Here is a 24,058-nt window from a genome sequence, read left to right as displayed (position 1 = left end):
GAAAGCAAGTGCTGGGCACTCCAGCTCTCAAAGACCTGCCAAACCCTGACCAAAGGCCAGAGAAGTGGCAATCACTGTGGGAGAGAACCCTTTTCTTCACTAAGCACTGCCTCTCAAGGTCCAAACCGTAAGCCAGAGGGTATCTGGATCTTCATCTCTACCACACCCTGCCTGAGCAATTCATGACAGATCGCTCACCACAGACAATACGTGCAATTCTGCGCAATAGCTGGCCTATCAGAGGCCATGGCGGGAAGATATACAAGGGGTCCTCCTGGGCCATGGCAGAACTAGGGCATCTATTCTTGAGAGGCGACTTCTCACCAAAGGCCATGGAGTCAAATACTGGCTGCCCCCACCATCTCAAGAAGGAGCTGAAAGACTGCCTGCCCCAGTTCCCACTCCCCTAGATCCAGGAGAGACCAATTAAAGAAGTCTGCCTAATATTGTCTTGCTGGTGATGTGGGGTTGCCGACAAGGCCAGCAAATTCGCCTTTGCCCAGTGACACGAGAGTAGCAGTCTCCAGGGCCACACTTGAATCCTGGTTGCCACCCTGTTTGTTGATATAGGCCACTGCCATGGCATTGTCCCGCCATCACCTGGACTGGCTTCCATGAAAAGAGGAAGGAACTCTCCTAGAGCCATCTGACAACTTGGGTTTCCAGATGGTTGATGAGCAAAAGGCCTCCAGTCGGGAACAGCACCCTGCGCTACTCGGCCCAAAACAGAGAGCTCCAAGGCCAAGGAGACCACACTCGGTGGTGTCCACCATCCAATCCAGAGGGTCCAGGGGAATCTCCTCAAAAAAGATGACTGGGACTATCCCACCAGTGTAGACAGCACCTCACCCTGGAGGGAAAGGGAAATGGGACTTGATATACCGCCTTTCTGAGGTTTTTGCAACTACATTCAAAGCGGTTTACATATATTCAGGTACTTATTTTGTACCAGGGGCAATGGAGGTTAAGTGACTTGCCCAGCAGTCACAAGAAGCTGCAGTGGGAATTGAACTCAGCCTCCCAGGATCAAAGTCCACTGCACTAACCACTAGGCTACTTCTCCACTCCAAGCAGAAGTTGGTGGTCAAAGTCCTGACAGGCTGGTGAACATATGAGCACAAGCACAAGGCACCACTTCCAGAGTTGCCACCATGGACTCCAAGAGCTAAAGGTAGTCCCAGACCCTGGAGTCCAGTGCTTATGGGCCTGGAGTTTGGTCCTGTGCTCCTCCAGAAGAAACACCACCCTGCTATGCCATGTCAAACCAGACTCCCAGGTACTCCAGAACCTGGGTGGGAGAAAGGTGGCTCTCATGATTCACCACTCAGCCTAGGCATTCCAGGAGCACAATGATCAGGAAGGTCGAGATCTCTGAATCTGTCCCCAAGTCTGCCCAGATCAGCCAATCATCCAGATAGGGATGAGCCTGGATAATCTGACACTGCAGGTGAGTCACCACCACAACCAGGACATTGGAAGTCGTGCATAGAACAGTTGTCAGCCACAGGACAAGGCCTGAAACTGAAAAAAGGCATCCCAGCACACATAAACGATAGTGCTTGTGATCCTTGCTGATGGTTGTAAGATCGAAGGAGGTCAGAAACTCCCCCGGGTGAACCAAGGCAATCATCGAAGTTGAGTGTTTCTATCTGAAAGTGCTGGAGCTTGAGGCAGGTATTTACTCATTGAGATCAGGATAGGATGAAAGAACAACAAAATAAATGGCGTAGCATCCCTGTCCCTGCTCTGCAGGACAGAACTAGTTCCAGCGCTCCCAGCTCCAGCTGCTGTAATGAAAGCGTGACCACCTGTCGCTTTACCTCCAAGCCACAGTGAGATACCATAAAGGCGTCGAGCAAGGCTGAACCGGCTCTAGAGAGCAGCCGTATTTGATCACATCCAGGACCTACTAGTCTGAGGTGATGTGGGTCCTCTCATGGTGGAAGAAAGACAATTAGTCCCCTATGTGAGCCAATGAGGGGCCTGGTGCACCCTCACTGGGCAGATCTGGTCCACCTCCCAGCTGCACTCAAAGATCACGAGTCTCCCGTCCTTCTGGGGCCTCAAAAGAAACCTGGCTTGAAGGCCCATCCAGGGCTTGAAGCTGAAGTCGCCAGAGCCTTATCTAACCAAAATGTCCCTAGCCCTTTAGATGGCTCTTAGTCCATGGGACCACTGGAAGCTCTTCTGGCACAATTCAGCCAACTGGAGACGTTGTGCCTCTCTCATGTCCTTAACCAACTTCTCCAAATCTTCACAAAGAGCAACCATCCCATAAAGGCAACTAGCTAAGAGTTTCTTAAGAGGCCGTATCTTCTTCCCCAATGGTAGAGCCAGAGTCACTTCCCACCGACCCACGGTCGAGGCCACAGAGCTGGAAGAAACATGCACCAGATCGTAGAGGATGTCAGCTAAGAAGGCCATCCTCAACTCCAGGTGAGAGATCTCAGATGATTTAGGCAGCTACTGCAAGCAACACAGAAGAGCCCTAGCCACATAACCACAACAAATAGCAGCGGCACACTATCATCACTGGTGGAAAGCTAAGATTAAACTGTTGTTCCACCTTTCTTGAGAGCATAAATCCCCTGCATAGAAATAGTGTTCCTTTTTGTCATTATCCAGTCAAACAAGATGCTGGAGCAAAATGGAGTTCAGGGGCCCCAGGGGACCCCCACCCCAGGATGGGCCCAGGGGTGAGGCAGCAGACATCAGTCCTGACCTCCCAGGCCCCAATGGGGCTAAGCAGGCTCCTGCTGAAGAAATACTGCAGCAGGAGAAACACCGCCTGCACTCAAAATGGCAACCGGTCCCTCTGTTTCTGATGAATCTCCACGGACAGCTAGGTGCTCCCCTAGACCAACCTGGCACCATTTCCAAAGTCAGAAACAGTCCATCACAGGAGAGCACAGGGAACCAGAAGCTGTACTGTGCTTCCGGTTCCCGTAGGTCAGCCATGTGGTCAGCACGCTGAGATTTGTTGGCCCGCACAGATCAACTGTGGCCTGGGATTCCAGTGTTCCTGCCATCCCCATGTTTGCTCCTCTGGCTGTGCTATCTCTCTAAGGTTGCAAGGGCAGCTTCTGTTTATTTTATTTTTATTTTTTTTTAACAGCTTAACTCCCTATGAAGGTGAAAACCTAAGCCAGACAAACCCAGCCAATTTGTTTGCCCGAACTGTAGGGGACCCAAGGGGAGCACCAAGAAGATGCATGGGTAGGGGGGAGGTGATGGGGCCCCTCACCCTCTATGACAGAGCCCGGCAGGGTGAGCTGTACGCTTCACCCAGTGGTCGCCCACAGGAAGTGATTGCGGGCAGGAGAAAAAAACGCCACAGTTGACCAGATCTGGTCCATGGATCCAGAAAACCTGGGAGCCAGCTGTTAGACTCGACTAAGCTGTGGGGCAAAAGCCTGCACTGCTGGGAGCTAGGACAGGGACCAGGAGCATCAGACTGCACAATCTACCCTCTGCTGGAAGTAGAGAAATACTGGAACTTTCCTATGAGCACCAGCAGGTTATACAGTAATGTCACTGGAAAGATCAGTTTCTCTACCTCCCTCTGCTAGCAGGAAGAGATAACACCTGCTTTTTAATGATGGTACAGCCCTGACGTTAAGGAAACAGCCTCAACTGGCTCAGATACTACTATAAATTGTTAAAACAGAACCAAAGTACAGGAAGGCTCACATCACAGGCAATAGATCAATACAACCTATAGGAAGAATTATGAGGCAAGAAAAATTAGGCTGCTCTCAGCCCAATAAATCCCGTATACAGAAGACATATGCCAGGACATGTGGCTTAAATCAGTCCTGAAGTTCTGGCTTCGCTATTCTAATTTTTAAGGTATTATAAGGACAGGCACCCCCTTACATGCTCTCTTCATGCTGCCGGATCCCATCTCACTTCGGGAACGGAGATTTGGGAAGTCAATTGTCTTTACATTTCCCCATCACTAAGGGGCAGTGTTTTAAAGAAATGTTTGGGACTTATTGTTCAATATCAGTCAGCCTAAATTTGGAATACACTTATTCCTCCGTGTAGGCAGAGCGATATTTTATAGAAAAATATGTAAAGACAGTTCTGTTTAGATGTTTCTGTTGTAATTTTTTAGTTCTACTTATATCGGTACGATATGGTGGCTTATTTCGGAAAGAGAAATGTTTTAAAAAGTGGCATAACAATTGGCACTATTTGGATGTTTTGCTGCAAAAACGTTCAAATTGCTATTTTTGAAACCTATTTTCTAAATGTTTTCTATGCTGTTCGTCTGCAGTGCATTCAAATCACAAGGGGGTGTGTCAAGGGTGGGTTTTCAACATTCCTAGGACTTGGGGCATTTTTCTATCATAATGGAACAAACTAAAAACATCTGGGGTTACAATTTAAATGTTAGACCTGTTTTATCAACTAAGTCAAGAAAAAGCTGGAGGGATTAAGGGATGACCCCTCTTACTTCCCCAGTGGTCATTGACCCCACTCCACCCCCCAAAGATGTGAAAGAAACAGTACAAACCAGCCTCTATGACAGCTTCAGATGTTATAGCCAGTCCTATTAGAGTAGCAAGAAGGTCCCTGGAGTAGCCTAGTGGTCAGTGCAGTGGACTGTAGAAAGAAGGACCCAGGCCATATCCCACTCTACCTGTTACACTTGTGGTGGAAAGTTTGAGACCTCCAAAACTCACCAAAAACCCACTGTACCCACATATAGATGATATCTGCAGCCATAAAGGCTACTGTAGTGGTGTACAGTTGGGTACACTGAGTATTTGGTGGGTTGAGGGATCACCATACAGGTAAGGGGATAATGGATTAGAGTGTACCTGAGACCTTTTACTATGAAGTGCACTGCAGTGACCCCCTAGGAAGTCTGTGTGGCCAGTCTACTAAGAATGCTGGCTCCGTCTACATCCTAATGGTTTGATTTTGTGCATTTTTCAAATTCAAACATTTTTTTTTTTCAAAATGGTCAACAAAGATAGATGTAGTGAGCACAAAAACTCTAGCAAACAACCGTTTTCAAAACAAAAGAAAAAAATGTTTTTTTGTTTTTGAAAATCGTTATATTTTCAACTCGAATTTGGGACGTTTTGAGCAAAACATCCAAAGTTGGATTTAAACGTCACATTGAAAATGCCCCTCTACGCCCTGTTCTACTGTAATTTTCCATAGATATCTGGTTTCTTGCATGTACTTCCGCATAGAACTCTCCAGGTTGTATTGTGGAATATAAGAAGTATTAGTATTATTAAGAAAAAAAAAAAGAAATCTTGCTAGCAGATCAAGCACTTTTCTGACCAATCATGCCTTCATCTCTAAAGTGCAGAGTTGATCATAATATAGGTTCTAGTCCTAAATCTCTCACTGGCCCTGATATTTAAATTGCAAAACAAAAAAAAAGACTGCATTACTCGTTATTAATCAGAACAAGGTCAGAACATTTGGCTCAAAAAATTCCATTATTTATTGGGCTAGGATTTTCTCCTGCTCTTTTGGGCTTCCAGCATGACTAGAAATCAGGATCTAGTGTGGTTACAGCACCATGAAAGTTCATTCCCAACTACTCAGGTTCCTCCCCCATTTTAACTCTTTTCCCTTTCCCATCTAGCCCAGCAATTATAGCACCAGTCCTTGGCCAGACTCTCAGACTGTGGCTCTCTCTAGAATCTAGCATATATGTACCTGTGTTCTACGCAAGAAGGCCAGAAGCCTATGGAGCCCAATTCTGTCTATATAGTAAAACACATGTAATTACAACACAGAGCAGAAAAAAATTAATTTAAAACAAATTGGAGAAAATTTTTCTTCACCCAACGCGTATTAAACTCTGGAATTTGTTGCTGGGAGAACGTGGTGAAGGCGGTTAGCTTGGCAGAGTTTAAAAAGGGGTTAGACGGTTTCCTGAATAGACAAGTCCATAAACCGTTACTAAATGGACTTGGGAAAAATCCACAATTCCCGGAATAACATGTATAGAATGTTTGTATGTTTGGGGAAGCTTGCAGGTGCCCTTGGCCGGATTGGCCGCTGTCGTGGACAGAATGCTGGGCTCGATGGACCCTTGGTCTTTTCCCAGTGTGGCATTACTTATCTACTTAATACATACCAATAATACAAAAACAAACAACATAAAAGATCAATGACCTGCAGTTTCTATCATTCTACAAATGTGCAGCCTCTCCCCCTTTTGCTGCCTTTCCCAGAGACTACCACTATAAAAATCCAACTGGCCAAAGAGAGAACTTGAATCCTAAATGGACAAGCCTAAACATACTACTTCCCGATGACCCTAACAATTATGTCCACTTCTCCTCTGCATTCTCAAACAAGACCAGATTACGGAACATATGAAACCTAGTGGTTCTGTTTCTGGGCCTCCCTCCTCCTTTACACCAACTGTAACAGAATCTTCTCCCACAATAAAATAAAATCTGTCAAGATGTCACTTGAAGAAAACAATTCAGGTGCTAAGTACAGCCTATAGTTCCTCAACCCAGTCCTTCGGGACACACCCGGCCAGTCAGGTTTTCAGGATATCCATCGTGAGTATGTATTACATAGATCAGAATATGATGGAGGCAGAAACATAGACATTTATCTCATGCATATTATTTTGGAAACCCCGAAAGCCTGAGCGGCTAGATGTGCCTCAAGGATTAGGTTGAGAATCACTGGCCTAGGTATGGAGCTTTTTTCTCCCCTCCACTCCCACGTAAGGTAAGGCCTAGGATTTCACTTTTAAAAAAGGTGCAATGCCCACATCTTCCTTCCATCTTCCCAAAAAAAACCATACATATTATATAAATTACTGCTTCTAGTGCTGCTTCCACCACCTGATGCCACGGCACAGAAATATAACATTTGTATAAAGCATCTCAACGGATTGGCTGTTTCATCTATATTACAACTACTAAGAGACAGCAAAAGTTGCTGAATTATCACAGACCTAGGGCCAGATGCACTACACTTAACGAGCCATTAACGAGCAAGTAGTAAACCGTGGCATGCACTAAAGGCTTCCTCCGAGCCATTTTCCGATCACGGTAGCAGCTAACGAAAAACGGAATGCAGAGATCCAAAGGCTATTTATTATAATGAGCTGCAAGGCTATTATAATGAGATGCACTACCATTTTCGATCCCCTTACCGTGGAAAAACCTAATGGGAGGTCTACACTTCTCGTTGGGGCAAAGGAAAAGAATCGGAAGAAAAAAATGTCGTCAGGGACGTCCTTTTGGACGTCCTTCACCTGAAAAAAAAACCCCCACTCCAAAGACGTTCTTTTTGGACGTCCTTCACTTAATAAAAACCAGTGCCACCCGAAAGGAAGACGCCACACTGTGGGAGGGGAAAGAATGCGCTTTGTTTTTCTAATTAGCTCTTAGAAGATTAGTGTTAACCATAACATCATTAGGTGGCTTGATGGGTTTGTAGTAGATCCCTGTGTGAATTCTCAGGGACTCGAGAAGGAAAAGTCAGTGGATCTCATTATCATCTTGTGTGGTTGAATAAAAGCCAACCAAAAGCTTATTATCTTTTAGTGCAGTCTAGAGAAATTGCAGGCCTGATACTGAAAAAAATATACATCATACAAGTTTAAATGTTAGGTGATGTTCCGGAGCTAAAAATTGTATATATTAAACGTGAAAGCTCCTACGCACAGTAATGAGTTACCTTCCTTGTGGTTCCCTTCAAAGAGAGAGAGAGAGAGAGAGAGAGAGAGAGAGAGAGAGACCTGAAATAACTAATTTGACTTCTGCGTTTCTTCCTTGAGACCTGTGGCAAGTAGCTGCTGGCTTTGTAGCAGCCCAAACGGAGATACCGCGCCACTCACCCCCTCCACGGCCTGCTGCAGGAAGGCTCCGATGCGGCTCGATCCTAGGAGGAGAGTGCAGTTGAGGACATCCATCCAAAAAGAGACGTCCTTTTTAGACGTTCCCCCCCCCCCCCCCCGCAACAATAAAAAACGGTCTTTTTGGGACGTCCTTCACTCAGCTGAGAGACTGGAAGTCCTCTGAGACAATCACACGCGTTTAGCTCAGCTAATCGTGCTGTGATTGGCTCAGAGACTTCCAGGTCTCTCAGCTGAGTGACGGACATCCAAAAAGGCCATTTTTATTATTGGGGGGGGGGGGGGGGGGGAGGATGTCCAAAAGGACGTCTTTTTGGATGGACGTCCTCAACTGCATTCTCCTGCTAGGATCGAGCTGCATCGGAGCCTTCCTGCAGCAGGCCGTGGAGGGGGATGTGGCGGCGCGGCATCTTCCTTTCTCGGGCGGCACAGGGAGGGACAGGGACGGCCACAAGCATAGCGAAGGTGCCATAACGTTTAAAAAAAATTTTTTTAAAGTCCCTCACGAGGACTTGGACACGCAGCTTGTTTTTTTTTTTTTTACATGGGTGTTAGGCGCTTTTTGGACGTATTTGGCATGCACACAGCCGCCAGCATAACGGCTGCTCTACGAATGCTCGACCGGCCGACTGGTTACCGATGGAATAGAGAATGCAAGTGAGCTACAACGAGCAGCTCATTTGCATTCCTTTTCCTTGATGCATGCCCGTTCCTTACCGATTCGCTAAGGGAATCGGTAAGGGAAGGGCTTTAACGATTTTTAGTGCATCTCCCCCCTAAAGACAAAGCAATGATGTCAACTGACCTTCCAGAACAGCTGAAAAAAATGGAGCTAATGAAAACTCTATAACTTAGCTAAAAATAATATGGATGCAGCTGGGCTGATGACCAGGGAACCCAGATTCAATCCACTGCTACTCCATCTGATCTTGGGCAAGTAACTTAACACTCCATTTCATTGCTTCAGGTACAAACTTAGATAGTGAGCCCTTTAGGGACAGGAAAATGCCCGTTGTTCCTGAACAACAGGCTAAACGCAAAATAAAAGTCCTTCTAAGTTATTTTGTCTACATAGTAAGTGCTTTCCAAAAAAAAACCAAACAAAACAAAAAAATGTTTGGAAAGCTGTACTCTTTTTTTTTTAGAATACAAAGATAGGCCAATTAATTCTTTGTGAACAATGTAATGTCACAGCTGAACATATCTTTAAATCTCTTCCTCTAGATAATAGTATGTGCAAGCCTGTGCATCTGCGCTTTCCCTTCAATGTGCCAGCAAACTTGCATGCAGCCTGGAAGCATGGACACAGTCATCCCTTATTCTTCCTAATTTTATAATCTTGCATGCACATTTTCCCGATGCAAATGTGCACTCAAAGATTATAGAATAATGGCAGTTACATTAGGTGCTAATTAGCACTACCTACCAATAATAGCCTATAACTGCACTTAATTGGCACTAATTTGCAGTTACACACACAACTGCCCTCAGTCATAATTCTGTAGCCTTAGCACATAATTCACTTATCCAATTCTACAAAGTCACCAACAACAAGCTAGTTGGTGCAATAATTGGCTGGTTAACAAGCAATTATTGGCACTAATTAGATTTAATTGGCATTTACATGCAATCTGAAAAGGGGGTGCGGGAAATGAGGATAATGGAGAAACAGGGGCGTTACTATGCAATTAATGCGCATTGTTATAGAATAGCACAGATTTCGTGCTTAATGTAGACATGTGCATTTGCACAACATTTAGCTGGTGCAGTGGCTAAACCTAAAGTTAGGCATTCTCTATAAACAGCACCTAACTTTAAGCATGGCCTTATAGAATAGCGCTTTTTTTTGGTGCCATATATAGAATCTAGTCCTTAGAGTTCAACTGCTAGGGGGATGGGACATGGCAGGGGCAAGGGTGGGTTATGGGCATGCCAGTTCTTAGCACTAAGGTCGTAAGGGAAAGGGGATGGGACTTGATATACCACTTTCTGTGGTTACAATCAAAGTGGTTTACATATTAAATACAGATACTTATTTTGTACCTGGGGCAATGGAGAATTAAGTGACTTGCCCAGAGTAGAGAGTTGCACAAGGACAGGAATCTAACCCGTTCCTGTCCGTCACTGTGGGGAATCTAACCTGTCCCAGCCCATCCCTGCGGGAATCTAACCCATCACCGCCATCAACGCCACAAGTAATCTCCTCTATCCCAGCTCTTGGCCCACCTAGCCCTTGCTGTGCCACAGCACCTTGACCCCCCCCCACCCCCCAAGAAAGCCAGATTCTAAAAGCAATAAAAATACTGTTAAAGTAACATAAATCATTTTCTTCCATACTCTGCTACGACAGCAGATGTACAGATCTGTCCAAAATCAGTCCAAGTTCCAAAACAAGTAAAGTCAGAAACAACACAGTTTATACCTAATTGTTCAACCACCCTTAGGATTCACCTTTGGGTTTAAAAAGCAAAACCATGTGAATATAAGGACTGGATAAATGAATTAAAATAAAGTTTAAAGCAAATGCCCTTAATATGTAATACTCTGGTAGCAATAATGAAACAGTGATGGAATATTCACATAGCAAGCAGCCTGAGGCAACAGATTTATTTTCTACTGAACATAATTAACTTTTTATGAAACTGGCGGCTAACAGTTTGCTGAACTGGACAGTGTTGGCACATTTAGACTGACGCTGGACAAAACTTCTGCATGAAGAAAGCCCTTCCCTCATTATTCAATACCTCTCTCTGTGAAAAAGCAGTAATAAAAAAGGCAAGTGCATTTTTTATAATATACCACTGCAATCCACAATACAAAAGGAGCAAGTTCCTACATGCCATCTTTTTTTTTTTATGTAGGCAGAGAAAAAAAAAAGATTTTAAATGCTCCTAGGTTTCAACCTAATTCACGTTTAATATGGGATATAAATGTCATAAACAAGTAAACAGATAGCAACTCTGAATGTTGAGCACCTGATTCTCATAACATGATGTCTGTTTTAGTGGCCCTTTACCAGAAGAAAAAAATCTCTGCATGAATATAACAGTGTTAGGGTGTCCCTATAACCAGTCCCTCCAAATGACACACCGATTACGATTTATAACAAACTACTACTCTATGAAAAGTTATTACGTTTTATACATCCTCTGTGTACAACTATATGATGCACAAGCTGGCATGTTCGAAAATATAAGTGAGATTAAATTAAAATGCATCAACAATGAAGAACGACAACGTGGATGCAGCTGCTTATAAGTTGCTTGATTTGTTTTGAGTATACGGCGATGACGGCTGCACAAGAAGGGGAAACAAAGACTCACATAATTGGCTTCAACTTTTTGATATCATCCCGACTCTATCCATCCACCTCCCCTCCAGCCCTGAGTGCACTCCTGGCACATACTTCAAGGCACCCTGGTGGTGTAGTGGCTTCTTTAGGGCAGGAAAGATCCCCACTCCGCTTTTTTTTAAATGGCTGCCGAGACTTCAAGCGTTGGCCTTGCAAGTCTCGTGAGGCCACCACTGGAAGTCTCTGCAGCCATTTAAAAAAGCGAAGACAGCAAGAGGATCAGCGGCAGCAGGCAGGACAGAGTGGGGCTCTTTCCTGCCCTGAAGAAGCCACTAGACCACCATGGCACCTTGAGGTATGTGCCGGGAGGGCACCCTGCGGCTCAGGGGAGGGAAGGCACTTCCATGGTGATCCCACAGGACCTGGGTCCATCTCTGCGGGATCCCCACAGACCTGGAGGGGATCCCAGCAAGAATCCTGCTATCCCTGTTCCCCTGCAGCTCTCTAGCCCAGAGTCACAGGGAACTGGAATGGAGCCCAGTTCACCAGGACCAAGCCCACTGCATTAACTACTAGGCTACTCCTCCACTCCACCGAATACTGTCAGTTATGCACATTACATCAGCCTCTGACATGGCATAAGTGCTCATGACTAAAGTTAGGCTTCAGTCTTCTACAATACAGCAATGTGTCCGTTGATTCAGCCTTTGAAGCTAAGTATAACATTTTAACTTCTGTTGTGTATAATGAAGATGGTGAAAGTAAAAGGAACTGTTATAATGAAAAAGGAAGAAAAAACAGATGATGATTATGAGCGAGCATTAAAACAGTACCCTGCTGTATGTTGGAACTGCTCATGCCCCTGATGGTGTCCATAAAAATTATTAAAATAATATAAACAATATATTTATATAAAAAAATTACTAAAAAAAACCCCTTATAGACTGTTACGTGGTGATACTTGGATCTATTTCTGCTTTTTCAACCTCTTGCACTTGGACGTGCTGAGCTCCGTCACGATCTTGTCCAGCTCGTCCCCAAAGAGCAGCTTGCCTTTAAAAGGCAACTTGGCTAGGCGAGATTTAGAGGCATGGTCAGCAGACCAGTGCTTAAGCCAGAGCCACCGCTGCGCAGAGACCGTCTGAGCCATACCTTTGGCCGAGGCTCTCAAAACATCATACAGCAAGTCTGCCAAGTAGGCCAAACCCGACTCCAGGGTCGGCCATTCCGCCCTCCAGGAAGGATCCGAGGGGAAGCCCGCTGTAAAACAGTCAGGCACGCCCTAGCCACGTAGGAGCAGCAAACCGAGGCTTGCAAACTCAGAGCGGCCGCCTCAAAGGACGACTTTAAGGCCGCCTCCATTCTCCTGTCCTGAGCGTCCTTCAGGGCAGTGCCAACTTCCACCGGCAGCGCCGTTTTCTTAGTCACGGCAGTGATTAAGGAATCTACCGTGGGCCAGACAAAGGCTTCCCGTTCCCCCTCAGGCAAGGGGTACAGAAGGGACATAGCCCTGGCTACTTTCAGGCTCGCTTCAGGGGCATCCCATTGCGCTGAAATTAAGGTCTGCATGGCTTCATGAACGTGGAAGGTTCTAGGCGGGCGCTTCGTTCCCAGCATAATGGCGGAGCCAGTAGAGGCTGAGAGAGGGCCTTCCTCCGGAGAGGCAATCTTCAAAATGCTCATGGCCTGCACAAGCAGGTTGGGCAAATCCTCTGAGCGAAAAAGCCGCGCTGCAGAGGGGTCGTCCGCTCCATCCGAGCGAGGATCAGTCTCTTCCATAGAATCCACTAAGGATCTCTGGGAGAGCTCAGAAACGCTGCCGTCATCCACATCAGAGGAGACCAAGTCCCCCGGGGGTGGAAGATCCACCCGAGGGCGCTTAAGCATAGAGGCCTCATCACCCCTTTCAGAGAGGTGAGCAGGGGCAGTGTTCTGCATAAGAAAGGCCTGATGCAGCAGCAAAATGAACTCAGGGGAGAAACCCCCCAGTCTGTGCATTTCTGCAGCCTGTGACGCGGCCCTAGAGGCGCCCTCCATCTGCGCTCCCAGGAGCGGGGGAGAGGCGTGTTGCTCGTCCAAAATGGCGTCCGGCGCGAAATTCCGAGAAGGAGCTGCGCGGGAAGAATGGCGCTTTAATTTCGCTGACTTTTTACCGTCGCCCGAGTCAAGGACAACCAAGCTGTTAATGTCTCCCCCCTCGAGGGCGACCCAAGAAGACGCCGTCCGAGCAGCGTGGCCGGTCACGACCTGAGAGGTCGGCCAGCGGGGGATGGGTGCCTAAGGCAGGAAAGGCTGCCGCTCCGGAGGGAAAACCGGGGAACTCTCCCGGCTCTGAAAGGGCGCACAAAAAGGCGACTCTACCTTCAAGCCCCCCGCTTCCCCGCTAGGCGCTCGAACACGTTCCGGGGAACGTCTTTTCGCACCCTTGCAATCCGAGGCCATAGCCACGTGGAGACAACCCCCCTGCCCGCTAGTAAAAGTAAAAATTACCTGCTTTTTGCTCCGAGCAGCGACGACTTGTTCCAGTGAGCAGCTGCAAATAGACATCCTTTTTGAACGTTTTTAAAAATCTTTTTTTTTTTTTCTAACGGAGCCAGCGGGAGGGGAGAGAAAAGGAGGGACCTGGCACACCAGGTTTGCACTTGCTCAAGAAGAGCCCTTAACCCCAGGTACTCAACAAAACCTAAACAATTAGGCTTGGAGACCTAGCCAGAGCTGCTGCTGTGCGACCACACACCTGCTAAGATAGAGAACATACTGGGGAATTTCCGGCAGCACATGACCACATATAGGGAGGCAAAAGATTGCTCTCTATCTCCACCTGCTGGTAGACGGACACAACCCCCAGTCTATGGATTGATCGGCTTGATGATAGGGAATTGTACTTCGTGCCCTGCATTTAGTACCTAACTTTAGGCAACCTTTATAGAACGACCTCCAATGTGTTCTTCTTTACCACTACTGCATATTTACCACTACAATATAAAAATGTGACGCATTAGACCAACAACAACAAAAAACAAAAAGAAGTTACATTAGTAATAGTAATGTTAAGCCATCAAACGCTTTCTAAAATAAAAGTAATCATTTAGGGCTTCCTGAATCTCTAATGACCATAACAATTTGTACTCTTTTTTGCAATTACCTGGTCTGATGAACAAACAGCATCTTGAAGTAGTTAGAGAACGAGGCAAGAACAGATTTATGGGCTTTGAAGTAGACATCTCCGATAGCAACAGTACAATCACACAGGAAGCCAAACTCTCTCTGGGCATTCAGCTGTTGTAGAAGAATAAGCCCGTGGTTGGCCAAATCCATTTTGGCTTCCCCTTTTCTTCCAACCTATGAAGAACAAACCCTTCATGAAACAGCTTTATACAAATTGGTCTCTTGCCAATACAAAGCAAATGCCTAATGTTCTGTTCAATATTAAGGAAGAGATTAGCATTCTGCACCTGACTTTAATCTCATTCTTCCATGGATTGGCTCAGATTTTGCAACCAAAATACACAGCAACACAAACAAATTAAATTAATCAATCAGAACTTCTGAGACAAATGACAGGGGCTTTACTGATGTGCTCATGTGAAAATGGATATGGTGTGTAAACTGAAACACATGATCTTCCAAATATTACTGCTTTTTTATATATGGTGCAGGGTCTACTAAGATGCTGAGATTTTCTGCAACATGGCAGGCAGTTGTGGGTTGTCACACTGCAGACTTCAGCATCTACTATCAAACTGCAAGGGAAATTCTGAACAATTGCTTTTCTCAGCACAATTAAAGGAGCACAATATATGATCTAGTAGAAAGTATAACTTTCTAGTTAGCCTCAGTTCTACACCCCACCCTGTTCTTATGGGAAAACGCTCTCTGACCCCTTTGTACCCCTCCAAAGCATTCACAAATTTTGAAAAGAAAACATGTCAAATGGCCTCCAAGGTCCTACATCTACTCAAGGTTTGTTTCAGCTCAGTCTAGCTATTTAAATCTACTGTGCGTTGATCTGTAGGGTGGGGGAGGGGGAAGAAAATAAAAATATTTTACAATTTCAGTAACTTGAGTCTCACTTTTTCTCTTGTATTTCTTGCCCTATGTTGGTTGGATTCAACAGAAATATTTTAAAAATCTACTGGGGGATAGAGGAATATATCAAACACATACAGATCAAAAATCACACCCAGGATAAAAAAGGAGACATTTAGACCCTCTATAATTAAAGAAGAGTACAACTCAGGATTCTCAGACTATAAAACGTTTGCAAAAAAAAAAAAAAAAAAAAAAAAAGAAAAAGGTAGTCATAATAAGAACGTAATTGCCATACTGGGTCCATCTAGGTCAATATCCTGTTTCTAACAGTGGCCAATCCAAGTCACAACTACCTGGCAGAATTCTAAACAGTAGCAAGATTGTATATTTACCCCCAGGGATTAGCAGTGTTCCCCCCCCCCCCAAGTCTACCTTAATAACAGCTTAAGGACTTTCTTCCAGTTGTTCAAACTCCTTTTAAACTCAGCTACAGTAAGGGACCCTTTTACTAAGGCACATTAGCGCTTACATGAGACCATCATGCGTCAATATGGAACTATGCCTGGCTACCACATGCCCCAAGAGGTAATTCCATTTTTTACATGCATCCGATATGTGCAGCAGAAAATACCTTTTTCCTACCGCATGGCGCTAACCGGGCGGTAATCAGCAGTGTATGTGTGCTGACGAGTACCATCTGGTTAACGCATGAGACCTTACTGCTAAGTCAATGGGAGGTGGTAAAAGTCTCAGGACCAAAATGGACACGCGCCAATTTTTTTTTTGCCGCCCGTCCATTCCCCCCCCCCCCCCCCCCAAAAAAGGTCTTTTTTGCAGGCGCGCTGAAAAATGGACCTACACGCGTCCAATACATGTGCCTACAACAGCGCAAGCCATTTTTCACTGCACTTTAGTAAAAGACCCCTAACTGCTTTTACTACATCCTCCAGACAAAGCAGTTAGCGTAGCTGGGTTTAGAAAAGATTTGGACAAATTCCTGGAAGAAAGTCCATAAACCGCTATAAGGTAGATTTGGGAAAAAAACACTGCTTATTCCTGGGGGTAAGTAGCATGGAATCTTGCTAGTTTTTGGGATCCTGCCAGGTACTTATGAGCTGGGCTGGCCACTGTTAGATGCGGATACTGGGCTAGATGGACCCTATAAATGTTATACTGGAATGAAACTGCTCTCCTTTTTAGTTCTCTTCTTGCCTGCGTTAGTCTTATTTTTGGCCAGCAAAGCCAAAGACAGTCAGGGCTAAACTGAAGTTATAAATAAATTAAAGAAAAACAAAACACTCTCACACATCTGAATTAAAAATGCTATTTTACCCCCCCCCCCCCCCCCCCTTTACAATGCCATGCTAGTGGCTGCTGCGTGGTAATGCCAACATAGCCCATTCACTTTGAATGGACTGTATCAGCATTACTGCACTGGCAGACGCTACATTATTGGCCTAATGTATTTTAATCAGTTTTAAATTTTGGGTCCAGCAGTTTTATCCTCATGTTTTGGATGTTCGCTGAAACAGCATCAGCCCCTACTAGGCCTGCAGTACAATGGGCGTTTGTACGCAGCTACCAGATTTTTCTCCCAATTTTTAACTCCCTTCCATCTACCAACAATGGCCGACAGACAAGGAGCACAGGTCCTTATGCTGGATCCCAGAACACATACTCTCAGTCAGCCAGTAGGTGTCACTATTGCACAATGGCTGAGACTTTCTTTTCATGGGAACCCTACATCAACAGCCCCAGGTTTCGTAGATGCTGCTGCAATGTGCCTGGAGCCAAGGAGGAACTGCTGCAGTCAGCCCAAGCTTAACAGGAACACTCTTGCATGTTCAGTGCCAAGGGCCCCAGCCAAATAAAACTTGCTGCTGCCACAATGGGCCCCACACTAATATAGAACTGCTGCAGTGGAGGGCTGCTCCCTGTCTGTGCAAGCTGAAGGGCGAGGAAACAAGAGGCTAGTGGGGATCAATTTAAAAAAGAAAAAGAACTACTACTACTACAAATCATTTCTATAGCGCTACCAGTCGTACGCAGCGCTTCACAATTGAACATAAAGAAATGACAGTCCCTGCTCAAAAGAGCTTACAATCTAAATCAGGACAGCCAGAACAATAAGGGATAAGGGTAGGACAGACAGAAGAACACATAGGGAAAAACTACAAGGAAATAATATTTTAAAGTCACTTTTTGACTGGCTTCAACTATATACAAACACAATATATGCAACCCTCCAAAACCCCATGCATAAACTTGCTATATGTAACAGCGTTTGAAGTGAGACGGAAAAACTCAGTTCTGGGATGCTGGAGTGGAGAAGCTGCTGTTGCTGCCAAAGAAGCTGGGAGTGGAGGGGAGAACAGTAAAAAAACAAACAAAAATCTGAGAAAATGAGAAAAGGTGAGGGGGGGGGGGGGATTTGAAGTTGCTCTGGCACTTCATGCAGCCACAGAAATAGCTTCACTTGTTGCTTAAAGGTTTTTGTTGGAATTCTTCAGGGCTGTGTTTGCTTGAGTATATACAATGCATAATTAAACTCTGGAATTCGTTGCCGGAGAATGTGGTGAAGGCGGTTAGCTTGGCAGAGTTTAAAAAGGGGTTAGATGGTTTCCTAAAGGACAAGTCCATAAACCACTACACGTATAGAATGTTTGTACGTTTGGGAAAGCTTGCCAGGTGCCTTTGGCCTGGATTGGCGCTGTTGTGGACAGGATGCTGGGCTCGATGGACCCTTGGTCTTTTCCCAGTGTGGCATTACTTATGTACTTATGAACTCCCAAAGATGGCCTGTTTTTAGCACTTTTATACACAAAATATGGTCTAATCCTATTCTAAACCCTGAGAAAAGAAAAAGATAACCTTACTGAATAAATAATGTAGCCAATAAGGACATAGTTTATTCAACGAAAGATTCATCTTTGTGTGAAAAAGCAAGTGAACCCTTCAATGACACTACTATCATCTAGAACAACAATAATTTTAACTAATATAACTCATTCTCTTACAACACTTTTGAGAAATTCTGACTCATTCTTCCATACAGAACTATTTCGGAGCTCATTCCAGGTCTTGCCATACCATTTCAATACGGTTAAGGTCAGGATTTTGACACACCTTATCCAAAACACGAAACCTCCTCTTCTTCAGCTATTCTGTATACCTCTTCTTCTGCCATTTGAATGTTTAGGGTCATTACCTTGGTGCATGGCCCCCTTTTGGCTCACCTGCAGCTCCTGAACAGATGGACCGATACTGTCCCCTACATTTTTCTGATATAAAACAGATTTTATGGTTCCATCAATGATAGCAAGCTATCTAGGACCTGACTTAGTAGAGCTGCTCTGCATGATACCTCCACCACCTTGCTTGACAACTGGGATTAGGTTTTTACTCTGGATGGCAGTGTTTTATTGCCAAACAAAATGATGGTTACTGTTACCAAAAGTTACATTGTTGACTTATCTGTCCAGAGAACATTATTCTAGCACTCTGTGAGCCATCCAGATGCTTTTTAAATGAAGTTTAGGCAGGCAATAATACCTTTTTCTAAAGAGAAGTGCTTTTTCCTAGCTATCCTCCCATGAAAATTATTTCCACTGAGTTTTGTGCCGTGAGAGAGTCCTGCAAATCATTAGATGTTGGGCTGTGGTTGTGTGTTCATGGATGATTTTCCAGTTGCTCTTGGGCGCGCTGGACAAGGCTTCAGCTGGTGGGGTTGTGGACCTCCACCAGCAAAACCAGGGGCCCAGAGGAAATTTGAGGGGGCCCAGGCCCCTGTGGCCCCACGTAGCTACGCCACTGCTTGTAAGGACAACAGCTCTTAGTTACTCGCTGTAGACTCTTTTTCCATTTGAAGGCTGGCTGGAACCCCAAATATTTAGAAATGGTATTGTAACCCTTTCCAGACAGGTAAGTATCAATTACTCTTTTTCATAGATCCTATGAAATTACTTTTGATTATGGTATGATGAGCACACAATAACTTTTATAACGAAGATCAAACTCAAAACATTTTTTGACTTTTATACAGATCAGGATGCCCAAACTCAGTCCTAAGAATTACTTTGCAAGGTGGATTACTTGTTACCCACAGGGCCGTGCCGATATGGTAAGCGGGGTAAGCACCGCAGGGGGGCGCCGACCTCTGGAGGGCACCGCCGCAGTGCTTACCCTCGCCGCTTACCTGAGCTCCGCGCTGCCGAGGCCTTTAAATCTTTACCACCGGTCGCAGAAGCGTCAGTGAAAGCACTGCCGACGTCTCCCTTCCCTTCGCGCTCGTTGGTTCCCTCAGTATCCCGCCTTCTTCTGACTTCAGAAGAAGGCGGGACACTGAGGGAACCAACGAGCGTGAAGGGAAGGGAGACGGCGGCAGAGCTTTCACTGACGCTGCTGCGACCGGAGGTAAAAGATTTAAAGGCCCCAGGGCGCGGAGCTGAGGTAAGGGAAGAGCAGAGAGGCATGGATGGGAGTGCAGGGCCCAGGGAGAGGACAAATTGCTGGAAATGGAGGGGAGGGGAGAGAGGAGGATTGCTGGCTATGGATGGAGGAGGGAAGGGCAGAGAGGGACAAGGATGGACATGGATGGGAGGGCAGGGCCCAGGGAGAGGGCAAATTGCCGGAAATGGAGGGGAGGGGAGAGAGGAGGATTGCTGGCTATGGATGGAGGAGGGAAGGGCAGAGAGGGACAAGGATGGACATGGATGGGAGGGCAGGGCCCAGGGAGAGGACAATTGCTGAAATGGAGGGGAGGGGAGAGAGGAGGATTGCTGGCTATGGATGGAGGAGGGAAGGGCAGAGAGGGACAAGGATGGACATGGATGGGAGGACAGGACCCAGGGAGAGAGGAGAAATTGCTGGAAATGGATATAGAGCAAGAAATGAAGAAGAAAGGAGGAAAGTAAAGAAATAAATGGAAAGGAAGCCCTGGAAACGGAGTTAAGAGGACAGATAGCAGCAGAATCAGATACTGGGCCAGCATGATCGGAAAAAGAAAGTCACTAGACAACAAAAGTAGAAAAAAATCATTTTATTTTCATTTTAGCGTTTGGAATATGTCCACTTTGAGAATTTACATCTGCTATCTTATTTTGCAATGTATAGCAATTTGTTTCTAAGAATATTGCTGACAATTCCTTTCAGTGTGGCAAGTGGTAAGCGATCATTTTCATGGGGGGGGGGGGGGGGCACCAACTGATAGTCTGCAGGGGGGCGCCAGAGACCCTAGGCACGGCCCTGGTTATCCAATTACTTAATCACCTGATATTAATTAACTTAATTGTGCGACTTTCACACTGCTTCCAAATTAGTCTTATTGTTGTATGTTGTGTCTCAAGAAACAGGAATTGTTCAATGTATACCTTTTTATTATATAAGAAAAGTCTAGTTTCAATTAAACAAGGGCATCCTGATATGAAGTTATAATTCTTATTATACTTGGGGTTCACAAAGTTTTTCTATATATATACACACACACATATGAACTCCACTGTCATATAGAGTACCCAGTGGTGTACAAAACAAACACATCTAAATCAATATGAGGGCAGGAAATTAAACTTCAATGTTTCCAGGCAGAATTTTAAAAAGATGCCTTTATTAGAATGATGAACCTCTTTCTGGATTTGGAATATTAGTTTACTGATTAGACAATAAAAACTATATGGAGGTCAATCCTATGGCAAGGTAATACTGAAAGCTTGACTACTGAAAAAGTACAAAATAGTTATGGGGTCTAATTTATTGCCAAATGTATGGCTGTTATGTGGCAGGAAGCTACAGGCAACCAGAGACAGGGTATGTGACTTGTCCCCCACTTCAGTTTAAGGCAAAAAATGTCCTTAGCAGTTAAACAAAAAAAAAAAAAACAGACAAAAGGGAGGGCAATTTTCAAACTGCTGCAAATATATACTGGTATTTTTTACCCATGCTCTTTCAAAGCAGAAGCATACACACACTTTCTGCTTTGAAAACTGTCAAAAGAGGCATGAAGCTACTTTTTCTGATTAAAGCAACATGCATCATTTTTAATGTACAACACTAAACATGTTGTTGCGATCTGCTCCCTAAGCCCATCACGAAGATTGCATTTACGAAATGTGGGTAAAAGTGTGCATGTTGCTACACAGTGTAGTACTTTTAACCACATGGAGGTGGACTATTTTCAAATAAGGCTTTCACCCAAGAGTCTTTTTTACATGAGTCAGGCAGTTTAATCCCTCACATTCCTACGTTTGGGAGTTTTCTGCTGGTTGGGGAACACAACCTACTTGCCTGGATTGATGTAGCAGACTCAAGAAAAGAAAATCAGAAGGTAAGAACAAATTTTACCTTTTAGATAAGACCACAATTTCTGCTTCCACTCCTGTATTACACCTCTAGAAATGCCTGATATCACGTAAAAATTATAACAAACACCAAGAGTGTTCCTTTATATTTAAGGCAGTTTAAGAGTAGCACACTTCTGAGGCTCAAAAGGCAGACCCACAAAGGACTTCAGCACCAAATTTAGGATCCATTATGGAACCACCATCCAGCAGGTAGGCCTTAGCTGCTTCATGCCCCTCAAAAACTGTGTAATGTCTGGATGAGCTGCCAGCAAGAATTCTTCTACTCAACCCCAGTTAAAATGCCAGCACTAACCTAGGCCAACTCCATGGAAAACAGGCAGAGACCACCTCCCAACTGCTGCATCTCAGACTGGGTCTGTCTGTACTCACCGTGGACCTTTGCCTCAAGCAGCTGACAGTCCACTACAGTCCTGGGGCCCAAGAGCACCTCAAAGGGTTTGGCCCTTCTTCAGCCACACAAATGTATATGCTGAGGAAGTATATACTGTCTTTCTAACTGAAGTGACTCCATTCCCCAAGGCATGATTTACTTGCAGAACTCCTCACTGAGGCCTAGGAACGATTCTCCAGTACTCTGAAGACATAGCCACCACTGTTGAGCATACTGACCTGGCCCCAATCTAGCAGGGTCATTCAAAGGTATGCCATAAAAGCTGCCCCAGACTGCAGGCACATAGTCTCAGTAGACTCTAGAAGCTGCTGGGTCTACCAGAGAAGCATTTGGGCCATGAAACCCTATCCCCCCCCCCCCCCCCCAGATTGCCACTTGGACCCTGAACGCTGAAGATGCCTGCTTCAGTGTATTCTGACTCTTCTGTCCTGTGAATCCTTCAAAGCCAAGCCAACTTCCATTGGGATGGTAGTCTTTCTTATCAAAGCCATCACCAGAGTGTCTACCCTGGATAAATGAAATAGATGTTCCAAATCTTCCCAAGAAAGAGTGCAGAGTTTTCCCATGACCTTGGTGTCTAGCAGCACTGTCTGTGGGGCCTCCCATTCCTCAAGACCATCATGTATAAGGTCTTGTGGAGGGGAAAAGACTTAGAAGGCCTCACAAACACTCCAGAATCGGGTCTACATCAACTGCTTTCTCCATGTGCAAGGAAGTCAACTAGGAAATTAGGGAGGACAACTCCTCCCACTTGAAAAGCCTAATAAGGAGTGATTCATCCCTCTCCAAGGGGGAGGATCTCCCTTTATCTGGGAGTCTCTTCAAAGTGGAAAGCCACCTCCTCCTCCTCTTCATAGGCTCAGTGCTCCATCAGAGCAGAAATGGAATTAGGGCTCTGAGCCCTCCCGCATGGCGCTTGATACTCAGGGCCATCTGACAGCCCTTGGCCACAGGATAAGCTTGTGAGGCCCCCCCTGCTACCTGCGTCCCTGGAAGGAGATATTCTGGCTGCCCCAAAATCCAGCTTTCCAAGTTTATTAAAGGCTTTCTATCCCACTCATTGGACGTCACCTGAGCGGTGTGCAGGCTAAAAGAGAAGAACAGAAAAACAAAATGGGGAGTGGGGGGAGAACTACATAATTCATGATAGGATAGCAGGGGATGGGCAACACATACATATGAAAACTATGCAATCATGACTCTTATCCAGTGCCGCCACACTTAGAACAGAAAAAAGAATAATGTTTATTGGAAAGCATCCTGAAAGAGAAAGGTTTTTAGATGATGTTTGAAGAAAACTTGGATATTGTTGCTATTATGGAGACATGGTTCAATGACTATACCGGGCTATAATCTTTTTAGGAAGGATAGAGAGGGCCGAAGAGGTGGAGTGGCGCTGTATATGAGAGAAAAAATCAGAGCGGTTGAAATGCGGGGAACATGGGAAAAGGAAGAAGCTTTATGGATCGTCCTGGAAAGAGAAGATGGAACCTGAATCCACACGGCGGTTATCTACAGACCTCCGACACAAATGGAGAAGCTAGAAGATATTCAAAAGATTGGTATGAAAGGGGAGGTGCTACTGTTATCTTGAGGTTGGGGTTCAGTGTCAGAGTGTTACCGATTCCATGCTGATTAATCTTTGTGCTGCTAACATAAAGTGCTAGCGTGTGTGTCCACAACTGTCTTGTTCCCAACGCAAGTCTGCGTTTCGCTGTTAAGCATCTTCAAGAGAACAAACTTTCTTAAATTCTAGTACGGCATTTTTACCGAATGAGAAATCAACATCTCATCTCTCCGGTGAAGAGATAAGACATTGATTTCTCATTTGGTAAAAATCAGCATGGAATCGGTAACACTCTGACACCGAACCCCGACCTCAAGATAAGTGTTTTATAACTTCATAACTTGTCCTACTTGGAAATGAGAGTTAACATCTCCTTAGAAAGAGTGTGGAGTTGGTACAACGGCTCACCAAAGGGTTGGTAGGGAGGGTTCTGGTGCTATTCTTGTTGTAACATCATAGCATTCGCAAACGAACCTTTTCCGGAGACGGGAAGGTGGTAGAACTAGAGGATATGAATTGAGGTTGTAGGGGGGCAGACTCAGGAGTAATGCCAGGAAGTATT

The 24,058-nt window shown here is 45.2% G+C and overlaps 1 protein-coding gene across 1 annotated transcript in view; it reads right to left on the bottom strand.

Moving 5' to 3' along the window:
- ZBTB2 (zinc finger and BTB domain containing 2) overlaps positions 1–24,058 on the bottom strand; it is a 46,391-nt gene that overhangs the window by 5,186 nt on the left and 17,147 nt on the right. Inside the window, 1 exon segment of the mRNA XM_030198477.1 lies at positions 14,293–14,489. Within this exon segment, the coding sequence (XP_030054337.1) occupies positions 14,293–14,465 (173 nt within the window). The 5' untranslated portion in view covers positions 14,466–14,489.

Source organism: Microcaecilia unicolor, chromosome 3 (assembly GCF_901765095.1).
Source record: "Microcaecilia unicolor chromosome 3, aMicUni1.1, whole genome shotgun sequence".
Lineage (NCBI taxonomy): Eukaryota > Metazoa > Chordata > Amphibia > Gymnophiona > Siphonopidae > Microcaecilia > Microcaecilia unicolor.
The sequence above is the reverse complement of the archived record's forward strand: the minus strand, read 5'-3'. Positions and strand labels throughout refer to the sequence as shown.